At 45.5% G+C, this 19,824-nt stretch overlaps 1 protein-coding gene across 1 annotated transcript; it reads right to left on the bottom strand.

Moving 5' to 3' along the window:
• Positions 1-1,122: 1,122 nt before the first annotated feature.
• QSOX2 (quiescin sulfhydryl oxidase 2) lies at positions 1,123-19,089 on the bottom strand. Its single transcript, XM_070955711.1, has 12 exons — positions 18,816-19,089; positions 14,939-15,039; positions 14,584-14,632; positions 13,897-14,005; positions 13,375-13,465; positions 12,675-12,820; positions 10,873-11,013; positions 10,133-10,262; positions 8,273-8,395; positions 7,389-7,539; positions 4,451-4,639; positions 1,123-3,994 (listed from the first exon to the last, which is right to left on the bottom strand). Exons 1-12 carry the CDS (start codon positions 19,087-19,089, stop codon positions 3,459-3,461), a joined length of 2,040 nt encoding a protein of 679 aa, XP_070811812.1. The 3' UTR covers positions 1,123-3,458.
• Positions 19,090-19,824: the final 735 nt, after the last annotated feature.

Below are 19,824 nucleotides of genomic sequence, written 5' to 3'. Positions count from 1 at the left end.
CACTTGAACCCTGCAGCCCCCCTTCCCCCTCCTCCTGTTGCCCCGCCCGGCTCTGTGAAGAAAACAAAGGCCGAGGGGGCAACGCGTCTCAGGGGGAGCTGTCCGCGGTGCTGAAGAGACGGCCCGTTAATCAGTCCCAACTATGCAGAGAGGTTGGATTGGTGCCTCTCCTGCCCGGATTCCCGTGGATGCAGCTCACCTTTCACAGATTAACCCTGCTAGGTGAATGCAGACACAAAGAGAATAAAGAATGTCAAAAGTTGGAAGGGACCACGGAGATCTTCTAGTCCAACCCCTTGCTCAAGCAGGACCCTACGCCTTTCCGGACAAATGGCTGTCCAGTCTCTTTTTGAAAGCCTCGAGTGATGGAGCACCCAGAACTTCTGGAGGAGGAAGGACGATATACAGGCATACCACACACGGTGATTGCATTTGACAAGGGCTACTACTTACAGATAGTCCCCGACTTACGACCACAATTGAACCCAAAATTTCTGTTGTCAAGTGAGACATTTGTTAAGTGCGTTTTGCCCCATTTTACGACCTTTCTCGCCACAATTGTTAAGTGAATCCCTGCAGTTGGTAAATTAATAACCCCGTTGTTAAAGGAATCTGGCTCCCCCCTTGACTTAAGAAGAGTCAGGTGGCCAAAGGTGGGTCACACACCTTGGGACTGCAGCAACAGTCATAAGCATGAAGCGGTTGCCAAGCATCTGAATTTTGATCACATGATCATGGGGATGCTGGAAAGGTCGTAAGTGTGAAAAATGGTCCCAAGTCACATTTTTCAGTGCTGTTGAAACTTTGAAGGGTCATTAAATGACCTGTTGCAAGTCGAGGACTACCTGTGTTTATTTGTTAAATAAATTGATATGGCAATTTAAATTTAAAACACCTTTAATTTATATGGTACTTTTATTTCCTTCCCCTCCCTTGATAAGAGTGTCAAGGGGGCTGAATGGATTCTAGTTACTAGAGCGAGTAAGTAGATGCCCCTTCGTTTTCTACACACACACACAGCCCAGCCTGCCCCCCCCCCGCCCCCCGGCTGCCTCGGGATCAACCACTAAAGGCGAAGCACTTCCGAAATGACAAGGAAACCCACAGAAATGTCGCAGGAGCTGGGATTCAAAACGCTTTATTGGCAGATCTTACAAACGAATCTTAGAAAGAATGGAGAAAAAAGGAGGAAAGAGAAGAGAGGGCACAAACATGGAAGGAAAAGAGGGAAAGGGAGGAAGGGATGGATTTAGAGGGGAATTTAATATTTTAAAAATCCACAGATGCTCAGATTCCCAACCTGTTGCTTGCTTGCTCCAACTTGAGGAACGAAGCAAAGCAACTGAGCAAATCTGAGAGCCTCTCCAGCCATCCAGGATTTCAGCCTGTTTAGGGGATGGAGACCTCACCCACTGAAGGACCTGTCTCCAGCCCCGTCCCTTTCCATTCTTTATTCTTTTGGGTTCCTTCTTGGGTATGGTGGGGGGAGGAGGCACCTGCCATGGAAGTCCCTCATTGGGGTCCTGAGTCCCATGCCCGGCCCTGTGGAGCCCCCAGTGGTCCAGTCCTTCCAACTGCAGCAAGCCAGAGGGCAATCAGCAAGCCCTTTCCTGGGGGTTTGCTGCCCCACCTAGGGTCAGCCTCTGGCCTGCTCCCCTCACCATCCAGAACTGGGCTGCTGGGTGCAGACAGGAGAAGCCCCCAGAGGAGGCAAAGCCAGGGGGTTGGACTAGAAGACCTCCAAGGTCCCTTCCAGTCTTATTGTTTTATGTTCTATGTTCCTTCCATTGTGGCTCGACTGTTGTGATAGAGCAGCAGCGCTAAGAAGGAACTGGGAATTATGGGAGATGTAGTCTGGCAAAATGTTGCACGACCACTAGATGGCAGCCCGGAACTTGCTTTTTCTGATCTCGTCTAGTCGGTCATAATAGAGCTGGAAGGGACATCGGAGGTCTTCTAGTCCAGCTCAGAGTCATCTGTGAATTTGATGAGTTCCTTTTCTATTCCCTCATCTAAGTCATTTCTGAAGATCATGAACAGTACTGGGCCTAGATGGAGCCTTGCGGTAACCCACCTCTTATTTCCCTCCTTGAAGATGTAGTATGGTCTTGTCATCCAGTTACAAATCCATCTGGTGGTGAGGTTTACCAAGAAGTAGGTTGCGGTCTACTTTGTCGAATGCCTTGCTGAAGTCTATGTCCACGGCATTTTGCTGGTCTACTAATTTAGTCCCCATGTTAGGCTGATCGGTCTGTAGTTTCCTGGGTCTCTTTCTTTCCTTTTTTTGAAGGTGGAAACCACATCAACTCTTTTCCAGTCCTCTGGTAGTTCCCTGGCGCTCCAGGATTTTTGAAAGATATGGTACAATGGTTCTGAGATAATATCTGCCAGCTCCTTCAGAACTCTGGGATGTAATCCATCAGGTCTCGGTGACTTATATTCATCGAGACCAGACAGGTTTTCTCTTACCGTTTTCTTGGTTTTTTTAATTTTTACTTCTAGTCTGTCCTTTACAATTATGTTTTTGGTAGGTTGAGCTATAATTTCTTTTTGCTTGCATTCTTTGTGCAAAGAATGAGTTAAGCTCTGCTTTCTCTCTGTTGCCTGATACTTTCTTGCCATCTTTTCTCTTTAGTGGACCGACCGTTTCCTTGACTTTTTTCTTGTTATTTTATATGTTGAAAGAAATATTTTTAAAATTATCTTTGACTTTCCTTGCAACTCTTTGTTCATTCTGAGCCTTTGCTTTCCTGACTTCATCTTTGCAAATTCAGGCTATCTGCTGATATTCTGCCTTAGTTATGTGTCCCTCTTTCCATTTTTTGTACTTAAGCTGTCTGTCTTTCAGTCTGTCATAAAGATCTTTGTGCAACCAGGCTGGCTTCTTCTTGGATTTCTTGTTTTTCTTTTTCAATGGTATTGTGTTGGATTAGGCTTTTATTATTATATTTTTCAGAGTTTCCCGTGCTTCTTGAGTTGTTTCCCTGTTTAGGATTTTTAATCCATGGAAAGTTTCTTAGGCTGTCTCTGAGTTTGTTAAAATCAGCTCTTTTAAAGTTTTTACTGGTTGGATTAAATTCTATAGTGGTCATCTAAATGTTTGCACCCAAATTTGGTTGCTGTTATAAGTACCTGTTTAACACCCTGATTTTCTTGAACCATTTCATAAATCACAGCACACTAGGTAACCCAAGGAAAAAGATCACCGGAACCGTTTTAATGTTTCTGCAGAAAAACACTTTTTTCTACACCGTTCCAAATTCAAAGTGTCCAATAGGAGAGAAGCAGATCATCAGCGAATGAGGATGAGGGAACAATGGCACGGTCTCTTGAAATTTAAAATATGGTGCTGTAAAAAAAAAGAGAGAGAAAATCCCTGATTCCCTGCTACCCGAGTTGCAGGCGAGCACAAGAGAGCCATTTCCAGACCGAAACATGATTTCCTATAGATCCGCTCGCTATACGTAGGGACGGTTGTGTCTCACTTTCCAGCGCTTGGATCTCACGCGGAAGAAAAAGAACATGATCATCAAAAATAAAGACGATGTGACGTAGAGGACGATGCAGAGGCTCATGTCGATGTTGGAGAAGCCCACTCCCAAGAACGACACCGCCTGCTTCCTTTCCTGCTCCACCACCGAGCCAGCTGGCCTTTTCCCTGGATCGATTACGGAGTCCTCCTTGGCTATCACGGGGTCCAAGCCTTTGGACTTTGAGCCCAAGGACTTTTGTGGATCTTGGCCCTTGTTGGCCTCCCGAGCGGCTTCCTTCGGAAACGCTTCTCCTCCACCTTGGGCCTCTTGTTCTTCGGCATTGTCGGCTTCTTTGAGGTAGGTGTGGTCGAGGTTGTGGCTGCCATAATGCTGTTTCAGGAACTGGAGCACCTGCGTCTTGTCCCAGGCAGAGGGGCCTTGGGTCCCCTTGTGGCACGCGGGACAAAGGGCCAGGGTGGGCCACTGCACTTTGGGGAACTGGGGGTCTTCACTCAAATCGCCTGTCGGAAGAAGAAGAGGAGGGGGGAGACAGGAAAAACCAGGGGTTGCATTAGTTTAGGAGCTGAGTATTTATTTATTTACCAAACTTGTGTGCCAGCCATCTTGCCCAAGGAGACTCTAGGTGGCTTATAGACCTTGGATAATGCATAGTGGAAAACATTAAAACAATGAATAAGGAGATTTTAAAAGTTCAACTAATATAAAACTAAGTGGGATGGAGAGGGAGGGAACAAAGTCAGGAGGAAGAGGTGGGAAATTCTCTGTGTTGTGGTCTGCTGGCAGCAGAGTCAGACAGTGAGAAGCCAGCTGGGCCCATCCTTCTCTCTCAGCCCTAGGAATGGCAAACCACTGGTAAAAAAACCTTGCAGGAATCAAGACTGATTGGAAGACAGATTCCTCTCCCTCCCTCCCAGACACCAAGACAGGAAAGTGCCAGGTTGTCCCTTGAAAACTACCTGCCAGTCGGGCGTTGACCACGTTGTGCTTCTCCCAGAGCCACAGCACAGCTTCGTCCCAGCTCTTCACGGAATCCAAAGACGCTCTGGCCATCTCCCCAAAGTGCTCAGCGCAGGCTCGGCAGCCAAAGAAATCCTGGACGTATCTCTGCATGATCTGGAGAACCACCCGGGGATTGTCTTCAAAGCCTGCGAGGAGCAACCGACAAAGAGTCTGTGGATCATTCCCTGGCCGGACACAGGATGGGCGCCTCTTCACGTCTCAGGTGAACATCCCAGGTCTGCCTCTGGCGGACTCCAAATCAAAGAACTTCAACCTTTTTCCTTCCTCCTTTTCATCAAGCGTCGGATTTAATTGCACTGAGCCTGAGTGTTTCTCTCTTCCTGTTTGTTACTCTGGACTCACAGGCAGTCCTCGACTTACAACCATCCGTATAGTGACCGTTCGAAGTTACAACGGCACTGAGAAAAAGTGACTTATGACCACTGCAGCATCCCCCATGATCACGTGATTAAAATTCAGTCGCTTGGCAACTGGGTCGTATTTATGACGGTCGCGGTGTCCCGAGGTCCTGTGATCCTCTTTTACGACCTTCTGACAAGCAAATCAATGGGGAAGCCAGATTCACTTAACAACTGGGGCAAGAAAGGTTGTACAATGGGGAAAAATTCATTTCACAAATGTCTCGCTTAACAACATAAATTTTGGCCTCAATTGTGGTCGTAAGTCGAGGACTATCTGTACTTGCTTTTAGACTATTGTTAGCTGTCCAGCATGGTTGACACTTAAATATTCTTCTTTTCTCTGCCAAGAGCTGGGAAGCGATAGGGGAAACAACAATTTCTTGCTCAATTTTCCCTTTCGACCTACTTACTTGTTCATAAGATATATCACTTCTCTTAGAGGAACTCTGATCTTAAGGCCAAGGGAGGAAAACTCCCTTTGGAAAAAAGAGCATTTATTCCACACTTCCTGCGCAGAATCTTTCCTCTGAATTCTCAACAATTATGACTGCAAAGCGGCTATTGTGTGTGTCTTTCATTTTATTAGCCCCTTGTACCTTGTAAACAGATGCCACGTCTCTTGACCTAATCCTTCCTTTCTCTTTCCCCGCAAAACTGTCTCAATTCTGGATCCTTCTAATCTTTAAAATGGGCAAGAACCATAAAACTCCACCTGTGGCTGGGAGGATTAGGGGCTCTCTAGAAGGTGGGAATTAAAGCAAGCAATAAGAAGAGGAAACCCTCAAAGACATAATCCCGCTGCTTCGGCCTGACCCAATTCTCCTGTTACAAGAAACGGCCCTTATCACAACCAGACCGGTGGAAAAGGAACGCCCGGCCATCGCACTGAGCTTGAAAAATGGGTTGAAACTTTCAACCTGCTCCCAGGGAAGACAATCTGGGTAAAATGACCCAGTTCAAACCATGTTCTAGCTGTAGCTCACAGCCGGAGATGTTTCTTACACCAGGGTATTAATTAAGGGAGACACTCTTTATTTTGAAAGCCACACACACACACACGATTTCCTCTTTTGTGCTGAGGTTGGTTGCGGTCACAGAACAGAGAAGATGATTTCAAAGCAGGATGACATTTCTGCCTTGAAAATCGCCCATGTTGAACTGTAACAGCACAGTCAAGCAAAAAGCATTGTTTTATGACATTTTGCATTGTGCCACAAAATGCTTCACAATCGTTTTGATCTCATAGAATGTTTGATAAAATTTGCAAAATGTCAATCCCACGGAAGTCACAAGTCCTGAATTTTGGATGTATTGTGTAAATTAGCCCGTTTGAGGTACCTTGGTGCAAAAATTTAGAATGGAATCGAATCCAATATTCTGGGCAGGTCCACCACATATGATAATAGGTGCCTTTGTGGTGCTTGCATTTCCAACATGTTGATGGTGTGCTGGGGAACATTCTTGCCAATCTGGCTGATGGCAAGTGCCACCTATAAAACATTTTGTAGAGATTTTCTTTATAGGGTACAGACATTGTCAATTTATAATTTATTTTCCATAGTTTTTCCCATTTGTCTAATTGAATACTATAACCGAAATTTTTTGGCCAAATTATCATATTTTCTTTCACTACCTCTTCTTCTACTTTATATCCTCGTAAGTAATTGTAAATTTTTTTAATCAATTTGTCCTGTGTCCCTTGCAAAATTTTGTCCAATTCGGTTTGATCTTTTTGGAATTCAAATTGAGCCGAATCTTTATTGTATCTTGATTTTATTTGTGCATACGGCCACCAGTCAATGTCTGTACCCATCTCTTTTAGTTCTTGCCTCGTTCTTAGTTCCCCCCGGATATTTACAGATCTTTATAAGTTTTCGTTTTATTATAGTCCATGGCATTTGGATAGATCTGGGCTTCCATCGTTGACAACCATTCCAGGATTTTGTTATAATGTGCCTTTTTAATACTCTGCCATGTTTGGTATAATGCGCGTCTGATTGCATGTCTCTGAAAATATTCATGTCTTTTGTCTGTGCCCTCCCATAGGAAGGCATGCCATCCTCACTGATACATCCAAAATTCAGGACTTGTGACTTCCGTGGGATTGACATTTGGCAAATTTTATCAAACATTCTATGAGATCAAAACGATTGTGAAGCATTTTGTGGCACAATGCAAAATGTCATAAAACAATGCTTTTTGCTTGACTGTGCTGTTACAGTTCAACATGGGCTATTTTCAAGGCAGATATATTCATTATTTTCATTATTTCATTAGAATTTTTCCAGTACATTAGAAGCTCTGTCATTGTTGAAGGCTTTGAGAAATCTGGAAGGCTGCTATCATGTCACCCCTGGCAAAGGCTGAGTTGTTTGCTCAGCCAAGATTAAAGCAGCTGGGGTGCCATTTAAGTTCCCCCCTCCCTGCCAGCCACTCTTCACCTGCAGGGGCATTCACCCTCTTTTTTCCTTACCTGTGTTGAGTAAGGCTCTGGGCTGGGCTGCTGCTTGGACTGTTAAGGTGTGGAAGAGCTTCCAGAAGGAACAGGTGTAACCTCTCAGTCCCACCTGGCTGCCCTGACACCCGACCCACTGGAGCTGGCTGGGCAGAAACAGGCCAGAGATCTAGAAAGGGGGAAAAGATTGGATGAGGCCACTTCCACGCACTCTGTTAGAACGATGAGTTAGAGAGAAATCTATTGTGGTACAGCTGACACCCAGGGGGAGAATTTTAGAAGTTCCTGTCTTAGACTAACATCTTGGGAGGACTCATCTAACTTTTAAAAGACAGGGAAGAGGAAGAAGAGGATGAAGGAAGAAAAAGGGGGAAGAGAAAGAAGGAAAGGAGGGAGGGAGGGAGGAAAAAGGGAAGAAATTCCTGGGTCTGTTGTGGTTGTAAATCGAGGACTACATGCATCTCATCTGACCAAGGGACTCAACACCATCGTAAAGTGAATCCATTCTTTGGAATGGGCAGGGTGTTTTTTTTTTACAACCGATCATGGCAAAAAACTTTGCAAATTGTGGTCATGTGGCACGCGCTGCCGCAACTGGCCGTAAACGCATGCCAGCTGCCAAGCACCCAAGATGCAATCATGAGTGCATGAGTGAGAATTGTAACTTCAAGGATGGATCGTAAATAAGTCTATTGTAACTTTAAATGGCCCTTAAGCAATCGGTCGTATGTCGAAGACTACTTGTAATTCTATTCTCCTCCTTCCTTCTTCCCATCTTCCTCCCTCCTTTCCTTTTTTCTTTCCCTCCCTCTTTCTTTCCTGCACCTCTTCCTCCTCCTGTTTTTCCCCTTCTTTTGTTTACTAAATCTACGTCTCCAAACAAAAACCTAGCAGTAGCTTACCTGCACTTTATTGTTGAGCAGGTCCAAGATGGCATCGTAGGGGATCCGGTCCAACGGGAGACTCAGCAGCCACACCTGTAAGGTCTCCAGAGACTTCATCACAGGCTGACGGCCAGGAAAGAGCTGAAGAAAAGGCCAAGTTAGTGACAGGTCTCCAAGGAATCCGAGTTGTTGTATCTGACACTTTTTCCCCTTCCCCTGAAGCCACCGGGGGCGCAGGTGGGGGGAAACAACCAAAAGGCAACACAACCAGGTTCCACAAACTATCAGGGAGCAAAAGCTGAAACTGAAGTCAACATTGAGAAACTGAAGTTCAGCTATTCTGTTTAAAATGGATCAGCTGCCGAGGGCCCCATGCAGAGCTCTTCCTTTGTGCGACGTACCGAACAGCAGGATTATCTGTTTGAGTCCTAGGTTGGCTGGAAGATTTAATAACCTATGTGAGCTGACTGGGGGTGGGGTGGGGGATTATTTATGTATTTACTTATGTATATTTTTTTAAATCTCACCTTTATTATTTTTATAAATAACTCAAGGTGGTGAACATACATAGAATGACAGAGTTGGAAGGAAGCCTCCCGCGATGGAGCGCCCACAACTTCTGAAGGCAACTTCTGTTCCAATCGGTTAACTGTTCTCATCTTTAGGAAATTTCTCTTTAGTTCTAGGTTGCTTCTTTCCTTGGCTGCTTTCCATCCATTGTTTCTTGTCTTGTTATATACCTAATACTCCTTCCTCCTCTTCTTTTCTTCACAAGGACAACCCTGTGAGGTGGGTTGGGTTGGGAGAGAGGGACTGGCCCAAAGTCACTCAGCCGGCTTTCATGCCTAAGGCGGGACTTGAACTCAGAGTCTCCTGGTTTCTAGCCTGTTGTCTTAACCACTGAATTAGATTAAATTGGCCCTGTTTGGAAAAAGCTGCCCAGCCTTCTGGGATAGCGAATTTCTTTCTATAAGATAAAATCTTTGTTTCTTGCGATCAAAGCTGGAGTTTCCCTGTGCCGCTCAGGAAACTCTTGAGCTAATTCATCTTTATCATAGCATTCCCTTCTCGGCTAAAACAAAATCCTCTCTATGAAATGTTTTTATCCCCATATGCTGCCAAGCAACCAATCTACCTATTTATCATTATTGACTTCTCTGATTTATATCATCCAAGCAGGATGATCGAGGGGCTTTCCAATGCGGAGATACAGACAGAAAACAGGACTAAAAACGGTGCAGTTAAACGTCCTTTAACAAGAGCCCGGATTTCAAAAGGTCTGGACACAGAGAGAGCCCCAGTGCCACTTCTGATGGAGCAGGTTCTGCATCTTGGAAACCATGTCCAAATGGGTGAGCTCTTTGGCAAGCTCACCCCAAAACAGGAGATTCAATATTCAAGTCTTATCAAGTCAGGAGTCTTAAGATGAAAACTAATGTTATAAACCTTGGTAACTTTTAAGAGGTATGGATTTCAATTTCCAGGTATTTATAGGGTGCCTGGTTGTGGCACCCTATAAATACCACACAGAGAATAGCTCGAAGCACACACTCTGCTAGAAGTTCCCTGAGAATGGGCTCCAGCAGGAGTTCAAAAACCTCAGGTCCCGGTGATTGGACCCTACAAATCTCCTTGGCACAGACTAGTCCTCAAAGGGCTGTAAAAATGGACACAGAAAGGCAGCAGTGAAAGTCCTGATTCTAACTGGGCCTTTCTGAATGGGCTATTTGGCCTCCAAACAGGAATCCCGTCTTCTCCTTCCCCGTAAACGCATCCAACATCCGTTTATTAGGCGAGTCGTGGAGCTTAAAAAGAGTTCCTGCTCAGCGTGATTTATCGCACGCTGCAAAATCCAGTGAAAAGACTGAGAGCGTTCACCTTGGCCAGGAGTATAACAATGTCTTTCAAGGTCCTCAGCTCAGCGCCTTCTAGGGTTTTGTGGGTGGCAAGTTCGACCCTGAATAAATAATGCAGCCCAGATTCAAGGTCAGCCATATATAATTTGGACCTGAAAAGCAAAAGACACGGATAGTTTTAAAATGTGGATGGTTTGCTTTGTCTGCACAAGTGAGGAAGTAGGAATACTAAAAGAGCTGGAGTTTTTAAACATGAGATTTATCTTTAGCAGCTTCTATTATTATTATTGAGAATATTCTCAAGGAGAATATTCTAAAATGCACAGATTTAAAGTAATTACCAAGATGATTTGTCAACTGCAAGAGAAACTTGCAATATTATTATCAGTATTTTTGCTATAGTGTTTAAGATTCCAGCAAGGATACACCACTGCAGTCTCTACCTCACGCTCCGTCTCCTAAGTGTAGCCTCCATTTTATGGGCCAGTCACTCTCTCTTAGCCCAACCTACCTTATGCTTGTTACAGGGTTGTTGCTGTGGGTAAAAGAGATTTCTCCGTTGAAACCCACCAAAAGGTTCAACTAGTTCTGGCCATTTTTGAAATGCAACTTTTGAAATACCACGAAAGTTCTGGAGAGGTTCACTGGCAACCCAAATAATGTAAAACCATCATTTGCTCTCAATCCACACATTCAAAAGCGGGAGAAAAGCCACAATTGCAAAATAAAATGCTATTTAAAGAGAATTGGAGAACTGCTTACTGGTCGAACTCTTTCCATTCCTTGATGCTCGTGTTTCCTGGTCTCTTTTGCTGGAGAAGTGGGAGTGGGGAAGTGAGTTTTCTTTTAACTCCCGGGAGTGACTTTAAATGGGAAGAAAAGAAAGACCGAAGAGGCTTCAAACTGTGTATGGAAGGACAGTATAAAAGTTAAAAAAAAAAAGCTCAAGCTAAACAGGCTACAGAAGTTCAGGGATTGCTGGTAGCTTGCCTGAAATTTTCCCATATATACAGGGAATCCCTGACTTACAACCATTCGCCGTGTGTCCATTTGAATTTACGGCGGCACTGAAAAAAGTGGCCATTTTTCACACAATTTTGCCTGCTTGGCAACTGGTTCATATTTATGATGGCCGCAGTGTCCTGGGGTCATGTGATCCCCTTTTGCGACAAAGTCGATGGGGAAGCCAGATTCACTCAACGACCATGTTACTAACTTAACAGCTGCAGGGATTCCCTTAACAACTGTAGCCAGAAAGGGTTGTAAAATGAGGCAAAACTCACTTAACAGCTGTCTCGTTTAGCAATGAAAATTTTGGGCTCAACTGTGGTTGTAAGTCAAGGACTAGCAATAACAATAGCACTTAGACATATATACCGCTTCACAGCTCTCTCTAAGCGGTTTTACAGAGTCAGCCTGGGTCCTCATTTGACCGACCCTGGAAGGATGGAAGGCTGAGTCAATCTTGAGCCGGTCAGGATCAAACTCCTGGCAGTGGGCAGAGTCAGCCTGCAATGCTGCACTCTAACCACTGCACCACCAGGGCTCTATCTGTTGCAAGTACTACCTGTACTTATCAAGGCAAGAGACTTAGAACTGGTGTCCTAGCATCCTCCAGATAAGGAGCTGGCCTACTTGAATATTTATTTGTTCCCCTGTGATACAGATAGCTAAAGAGCTCCGTGTTATCAACTCTCTGTTTCCCTTGGCACACCCTGCAGATTGGCACACCTTTGCCCAGGTAACTCACCCAATTCCAAGCCACCAGGGTCACCCAGTCATTACTGAAGCATGTTCTTGCCCAAATTCTACTTGATTAAGAATTCTGACCATCTTGCATATACCAGGAATTTGCAAAATAGTTACTGACATGTCCACAGCAACCCCCAGCCCAACTGTCACTGCAGCCCACAATTTAAAAAAACAAACAAAACTTTTAAATGGAAGCCAAAATCTCATATGCAAATGCTGAAACCCTGGGATGGTTGCAAAAATTTATAATCACTAATACAGAGATTCTGTGCAGCTTATATTATCATAAAAATTAAAAAGCGCAAAAAAACCCTGAACAGAAGTTAAAAATTAAAATTAAACACCAAGATGATGATTATTGCCAACCTGTAGCAGAGACATAGACATAAACGTTTTTTAGAATGAATACAAAGTGATACACAGAATACACCAAACAACAGACTTCTCCATAAATCAAGAAGTGACTGACAATTTACAGAGTTTTGCACAGTGGATTGATGGCTCAATTTGGGGAATTTTTTCCAGCACATGAGCAAATAAGCAGTCACTTAATGGCTTCCCAACATCATACCTCCCATCAATTGCCTGTTCTAGCTTTAGCTATTATATCTGGAGCTACCAAAGAGGATCCTAAAATTACTTTCACATAATGTTTCTCACACTTGGCCACTTTAAGATGGGCGGACTTCAACTCCCAGGATTCTCCACCCAGCATTGAAGTCCGCCCTATCTTAAAAGGGCCAAGGTTGAGACACGCTGCTTTAAGGTTTCCGAAATGCAGGACCCACAAACTCACATTCACCAAGACTTACTTGTTAATTAATCCATGGGATCCATTGGGATAAACCAGATACAATGAAGGGACCGAAGTAATACCAAGTTTTTCAAGTAAAGCTGCCTCAGAATTTAGAACCCGTTTGATAGCGATCTTTTCATACTGACCCAGGTCCAAGATCACCTGGAGGGGAAAACATACAGAGTTCCAGTGCTGCTCTGTGTTTAGTCATTACTGCAAACAGAGACAAAGTTTACTCAGACCCAACAAAGTTTGCTCACGCCCAGCTTCACAAAGATTGGCACTTGGAGACCAGGAAAAAAAACCCTGAAGAGCCCTCACAGGCTTAGCTGGGAGATAATTCCACTACGTTTAAATGGGATCTGTTTGTAAATAACTGCCTAGGCCTGCTGCGTTTTGTTGCCGATATTATTTTTGGCAAAGTGATAAAAGATGCACTGGAAGTTGAAGTCCACAAGCCTTCAAGTTTCCAATGTTGGAGACCCCTGGATTAAAGGACCTCCAAGGTCACTTCCGATTCTGGTATTTTGTATTCTTCTTCTGAACAACTTCAGAGTCTGAATGAAGTTGGCCATAAAACGAACTGTCTTCTTTCCATGCTTACAAAGTAAAGGCTGGAAGGCTGGATGAGGGTTCATTCCAACCAGGGCTAGATACAAAGAGACCCTGACATCTAAAAGAGAACAGGCTTATGGTACTTTCATTGGTTGCGTTACCTCTCGGCCAAGATAGGAGCTCCAGCTCTCAAAAATGATGGCAGTATAATGCTGACTGTGTTTATTGAAAAGGGAAAATACTTCTTCTGGCCTGTTAAGAACAAATAATTAAGAATAATGAATTAATTAAAAAAAATTAATGAAAGGATCACGGGAGAGATAAAGGTAAGAAGACATTTACTGATAATATCTACGGCTTATCTACAAGTGTTTTCAATTTCCTGTCAAGCAGCAGAAATTATGAAAAGGCTTTTTTACCCAGTTTGATGCTAAAAAGAAATCATTTCTGGGGCTTTTATTCACAATTGTTTATGCAGCTTTCGTTGGGAGAATGATCATCTTGAGAAGCAGGAAATAAATCATTGTAATAAACAAACAACAAAATAGATCTTGAAATGAGGGACTCCTCATTTCCACCCTGAAATTCCCCTTTATTGGTACTACAAGAAAGGCTCCTCTGGGTATTTCTTTCTTTCTTTCTTTCTTTAGCCCAGGGTGCTTCGATGCTTGCAAGGGACTCACAGAGTTGGCTCCAAAGAGGGACATGTTGGTGGCTTTGCTTCTCGGGAATGGTTCTGCAGAAAATCAATCATTGTTTGGCGGATGGTCTGAAGATCCCGATCTGAGGTTGCTGAGGAAAGAGAAAAGAATGGCACTCAGGCGGGCATCCCAAAAGGGATCTTTCTTGGCATCTGGCAAAGCACTTCACTCATCCCTCCTATGAACAGCCACTGAACATCCAATGGGGTTTGGCAAGACACGGCAGGAAAGGACCAGGGCTCTGAAGGGCACTCGTCAAGAAAAAAGCATCTCCAAGTACAGTTGGCCCTCCACTTACGACCACTTGTTTAGTGACAATGAAGTTACAACGGCCATGAAAAAAATGACTTTCACTCTGACAACCACAGTAGCATTGCATGATCAAAATTGACACTCTTGGCAACTGGCTCATATTTATGACGTCTGTTCAGTGTTGGTCATAAGCTGAGGACTGCCTTTAGCATCTTTCAAGTTAGGGATGCCAGCATGCAGCCTGTGACCTTACTTCAACCCTCTTTTCATTACTGACTTGGCTGATTAGGGCTACTGCTGCTGCTGCCGCAGCACAGAATGTGTTTCGTGCCCATAAGGACATTCGTCTTGCGGATGAAGGCACAAGGTGGCTGGGAGTGATCTTCAAGGAGAAAGGAGACTAGCATGTGAACTTACCGTGATGATTTTCTCCAACTGTAAACTGCTTGGTAAAAGCTTTGAAATACTGGAAGGGAGGGGAGGAGGAGGGGAGGGAGAAAAGAAAAGGTTTTGCTTAGAACAGCCCAAATTAATAAAACCCCAAGGGTAGAGCAGCCCGACTCTAAATATAATCACCCCCATGTTTTAACAGCTCTGACCCAAAAACCACAAGACGGCTAACGGAGAAGTGCAGAGCGACTCAGATTTGAGGAGTGAAGGAGCACCCCAGTTCTGGATTTAAATTTCCACGGGAAATCCTTCCCCACACATTTCAAACTACGTGGGGCCAAATCAAACGGCAACCATTTCTAGGAAGCGGGAAAGTACTTACCCTGAAAGTGGGATAATACTGAATTCCATACTCTTTACACTGTTCGTAGTTTTTCTCATCTCCGCAATCCAGCACGCCAATCCTGATCGCTGGCTCCCACTCTGAAAGGAAACAAGCGGTCAGATTCTTTCATTTGGGCACAGAATGTGCACACCCCACAATTCCAAGGTTCTCGACATCCAGGAAAACACACACGCCTGTTTTGCCCAACTGTGCTTAGATCACAAGAAATTTGTCTCCGGTGCAAGGAGCGAAGGTGGCCCCAAATGCCAAGATAGAAATCTAATGACAATGCTGCAGACGTCTCAGTTTAAGAACTAATTTTATGAAATGTGGGAAGTTTGCTTTCGTTTGAAATAGTTTTAAAAGAACCTGTTGTGGATAAGAGGACTGTTTAACAAGCACAAGTTTGCCAGAGAGAAAGACAAAATGAGCATATTTCCTTCTCTTTTGAAAACCCTGGGAAATAAAACCCACCCTAAAAAGAAATGCTTCCATAAAAAAAAAAAAAAAAAAAGGGAGGGGGGAGAGAAAAACTTAGAAGCATCATTTATTTATCGAATGTATACAGCCTTCCTTCCATCTTGCCAGAAGTGACTTAAAACCCCAAGCCAGATGTTCCTCGGAGGGCTGCAAAAAAATCCACCTTCTCTTTGTTTACTTATTAAACAGATGCGGCGTTTACGAACAGGATGCAAATGGCCATTGTAAATGGGACGCTGTCAACGCAACAGGCGCCAAGATAACCATCAGCATTTCGGAACAGATGGGCGAACACACAATAGGGAGCAAGCTAGTTTGCCGCTGAATAAAACCGCAAGCTTGAAACGTTTGGCTTCGGGTTATCTGCTTCATTCATGATTCGGCACTTCTCTTCCTCCCACTTCTACCACTCCACCCCACCCCACCCCAATCTCGAACCCTACAACTGCAGTGAAGTGAGCCTTACAAAGGACATGCAAATGTTGTCTTTTTCCACAAGGCAAGCCAGCCTCAACCCAAACAACTTGGTTAAGGGCGCCAGCTGGGAGGCGGGTCTGGGCCATTCACAAAAGGCAGCCTCAGAGGGGGAAGGGAAGGGAAACTCTGCTTCTCAGAAGGCCGCAAAAGGGGATCACATTGCAACCGTCGTAAGTACATGCCAGTTGCCAAGCATCTGAAGTTTGATCACGTGACCATGGTTGTAAGTGCAAAAAACAGTCCAAAGTCCATTTTTTTCAATGCCGTTTTGACTTTGAATGGTCACTGAACGAATGGCTATGAATTGGGGATTATCTGTATTGCTTCTTTGCCTTATCAGTGTCAGTTTCAGTTGTAAGAAAACAAACTGACAATATAAGAAATTCTCAACTGGCTCATTAACAGTTTCAGGCACTATAACCGTATTCCTGTCCTACAGCATTCAAGAAGTAGTTTAATTATCAAGACAGCATTTTGCTTAGAAGCTCCACTGATCAAAAAACGAGAGAGGTTTTTTCCTGTATCTTATTCCTGCTAAGATGACTATATACATTTCAAGCATCATAAGGAACAGTACAAGGACGAGTGGTTAAGTGAGAATTTGTTAAGGCATCAGGACATATGTTTTCACAAGCAATGATCACTTTTACTTTGATATTTGAGTGGTAAACTAACAATCTAGTTCTCTTTTCTGCAAATCCCATCAGAGGCCTCAACAAACTCAGCTGGACTTCTTTTGAAGTAGATTTGTCAATGATTGTACTAGATTGTACTACCTAACCTGGCCCTCGCCCACTGTTTTGTGGGGTCCCGCAGGGCTTGGTACACTCTCCGCCTCCATTTAACATCTACATGAAGCCGTTGGGTGAGATCATCCATCACCATGGACTGAGATATCATCAATATGCTGATGATACCCAGCTGTCCGTCTCAGCCCGTGGGGAGTTAAGCGATGCCATGACCTCCCTCTCGCGCAGTTCCTGGAGGCTGCCAGGGGCTGGATGGGGGAGCAACGGGTTGACACTGAACCCAGGGAAGACTGAGTGGCTCTGGGTTTGGGGTTCTTGGCTGGCTTGGGAATTCTGGGAATTCAAGTCCACTCATCTTAAAGTTGCTGTGATTGAGAAACACCGTGTTAGACAGCTTCAAGAGGCAGCTTCCTACACTCTTGATTTGCACAAGGCAGCTCTTTCAAGAAAAAGTGCCTGCTGAACCAGAAGGACTAGCTGCTAAATCCCAAACATTTTGAAACGTCCTAGATTTCTCCATCGTGCAAGTTCCAAAGCTTGCCACGCCAAATACAGTATGCCCTCTCAAACTCTTCTTCCTGTTTGCTCCCTTTAAGCTAAAGAGGGAACGTGTGGAAAGAACGTGCTGTTGCATAAAAGCATAAAAATGTCCTCACTCAGCTGAACACACAAAAGAAACCACACTCTTATTGACACGTTGCCTTGGGAGTGTTTAGAAAATACGCCACTTTTCTCAGCTGCTGAGATACTATCTCAGACTAACACGTTCATTTCTCACTGGACAAAAGGCACTTAAACTGCAATTCAGGGGACAAAATATTCCCAGACACAGTTTCTTTGATGGGTAATATTCAGGAATAAAAAAATCAGTATCTGCCCCCCTCTAGAAGGTACTTTTTCAATGACACTGAGGATGCTAGAACTGAACCTGCAACTCAACCAAAATATGCAAAATAGAGTAAGTTCATCCTGGAGAAAATCTATCTATGGAGCTGCTAAGAATTGACTTGGATTTGATGGTCAATCAGTCAAGTGAAGAGTACGGGAGCCTTCAGAACTTGCTGGACTACAAGTCCCAGCAATCTCAGCCAGAACAGTCAAGGGTGAGGACCCGGGAATTGTAGTTCAGCTATCTTTAAGACGTCTAATTTCCAAGTCTCTCTGATAAGAAAGCAGAAGAACCTCTTACCTGAAGTCCATATCTTTCAACCAGGAGTTAATCAGCCCATTGATCCACCCAGAACTGCCTCAATTGTATCAGGAGATCTTTGAAAGGGGGGGGGGGATCTCTGCATCTCAAGGATCTGCTCTGCTGCTTCTCAGGGTCCTACCCATCCGTGGATCTAAGATCTAGCCTAGAGATCTAGCCACAACTTCCACGGAGAAGCTGTGGAGCCTCTTTCTGCAGATGGGACAGCCCGCAGAGGGAGAGGGGCTTTCTCATCCCATCCCTCTCTCCAATTGGGAGGACGCTTGGGAGTTGGAGGTCCCCATTTCTGGAGGGCAACCGAAGGAAGGCTGCCTAAAGAGGACTGGAGAATTCAGCCCTTATCACAGAATTTTTTTTTAAAAATCCAAGAGAATGGAAAATTTAAGAGTTTGCAAACTCTCTCTCTGCTTGCAAACCATCTTCCTTCTTGGGCAAACGGTTGCAAGTTCTCCGTGGGGTCCGGAACCACCAGAAGGAAGACCAAAGGGGGTCAAGAACCGGGGTGCAAAATTGCACCCACTTGCCACGGTCACCCCGCAATTAAACCCTACATACATACATTTAATTTAATAAATTAAAGTAAATTACATACATACATACATACATACATACATACATACATAAATCTATTAAGCCTTGAAACAAAATGCACCCACTTATCACGGTCACCCCACAATTAAACCCTAATTAATTAATTAAATAAAGCAAGCTGCTATTAAGCTTTGAAGCAAAATGCACCCACTTGCCAGGGTAGCCCCGCAATTAAACCCTAATTAATTAATTAAATAAAGCTGCAATTAAGCCCTGAAACCAGGCTGCCTTCCCAGCGCCCTCCAAGGCGATGCCTTCGCTTCCTTTCCCCTGGGGGTGGCTGGGGATGATGGGGCGGGGGGCTCTGGGCTGTGCAAAGGGGGTAGGGGGGGTCCTTGGACTTCCTCTCCCATCATCCCCGGCTCACCGTGGACGTCCCCCGCCAAGGCCCGCCAGGTGGGCGCGAAGGCCACGCAGTGTCCGCAGGACGAGGAGTAGAACTGCAGCAGCCAGGCCGAGGCCGAGTCCCTCAGCGCCTCCCGCACCGCGCCGCCCTCCAGCACCCACACCGGGTCCACGCCGGCCTGGTACAGCCCAGCCCCGGCCGGCGGCGCCGCCATCGCCAGCAGCGCCAAAAGGCATCGCAGCGCCCGCCGCGGCGCCGGGGAGGAGCCCCAAGCAGCCGCCACCGCCGCCACCATGACCGGTCCGGAAGGCCCGGCGACACCCAGGCCTCGAAGGCCGCCCTTAGCAACGGGCCGCCGGCCCTGGAGACGGGGGGCGGGCTCCCCGCCACGCCCACTGCTCAGCGCCCAATCAGCGGGCCGGGGGGCGGGACTTCCTGGCCATCGGGAGGCTGCAGCCTCCGTCAACCGGGCGCCCGCCGCTCCCTTAGCTTGGAAGGCTGGGGATTAGGGGGCTCGGACCTCAGAGCCCATCATCCCCTGCCCTTCCGGCTTGGCTTCCCCCTCGCCTTTCCTTCCCCAAAGGGGCCGCTGGAAACCCTTCCTGCCTTCCTTTAACAGTATCCGAGTTGGAAGGGACCTTGGAGGTCATCTAGTCCAACCCCCCTGCTCACACAGGAGACCTAGACTAGGGATTCGAACCGCCGAACTGCTGACCTTTCTGATCAAGTGTCTTGGCCACTGAGCCACCTAGCCAGGCAATTAATTCCCATCTTCTCCTCCTTCCCTCCCTCCTTCCTTCCTTCTCATTCCCATCTTCTCCTTTCCTTCCTTCCTCCCTCCCCCTCCCTCTAAGAAGAGGGTGGACAGTTATTTGTCTGGAATGATATGGAGGGGGGTCTTTTGCTTGAGCAGAAGGTTGGACTAGAAGACCTCTAGGGTCCCTTTCAACTCTGTTATTCTGTATTCTCCCTCCCTCCCTCCTTCTCCATTCCACTTTCATTTCTTCTCCTTCCTTCCATCTATCGTCCC

Source organism: Pituophis catenifer, unplaced genomic scaffold (genome assembly GCF_029215685.1).
Source record: "Pituophis catenifer annectens isolate HBS135680 unplaced genomic scaffold, rPitCat1.0.hap2 SCAF_17, whole genome shotgun sequence".
NCBI lineage: Eukaryota > Metazoa > Chordata > Lepidosauria > Squamata > Colubridae > Pituophis > Pituophis catenifer.
The sequence above is the reverse complement of the archived record's forward strand: the minus strand, read 5'-3'. Positions and strand labels throughout refer to the sequence as shown.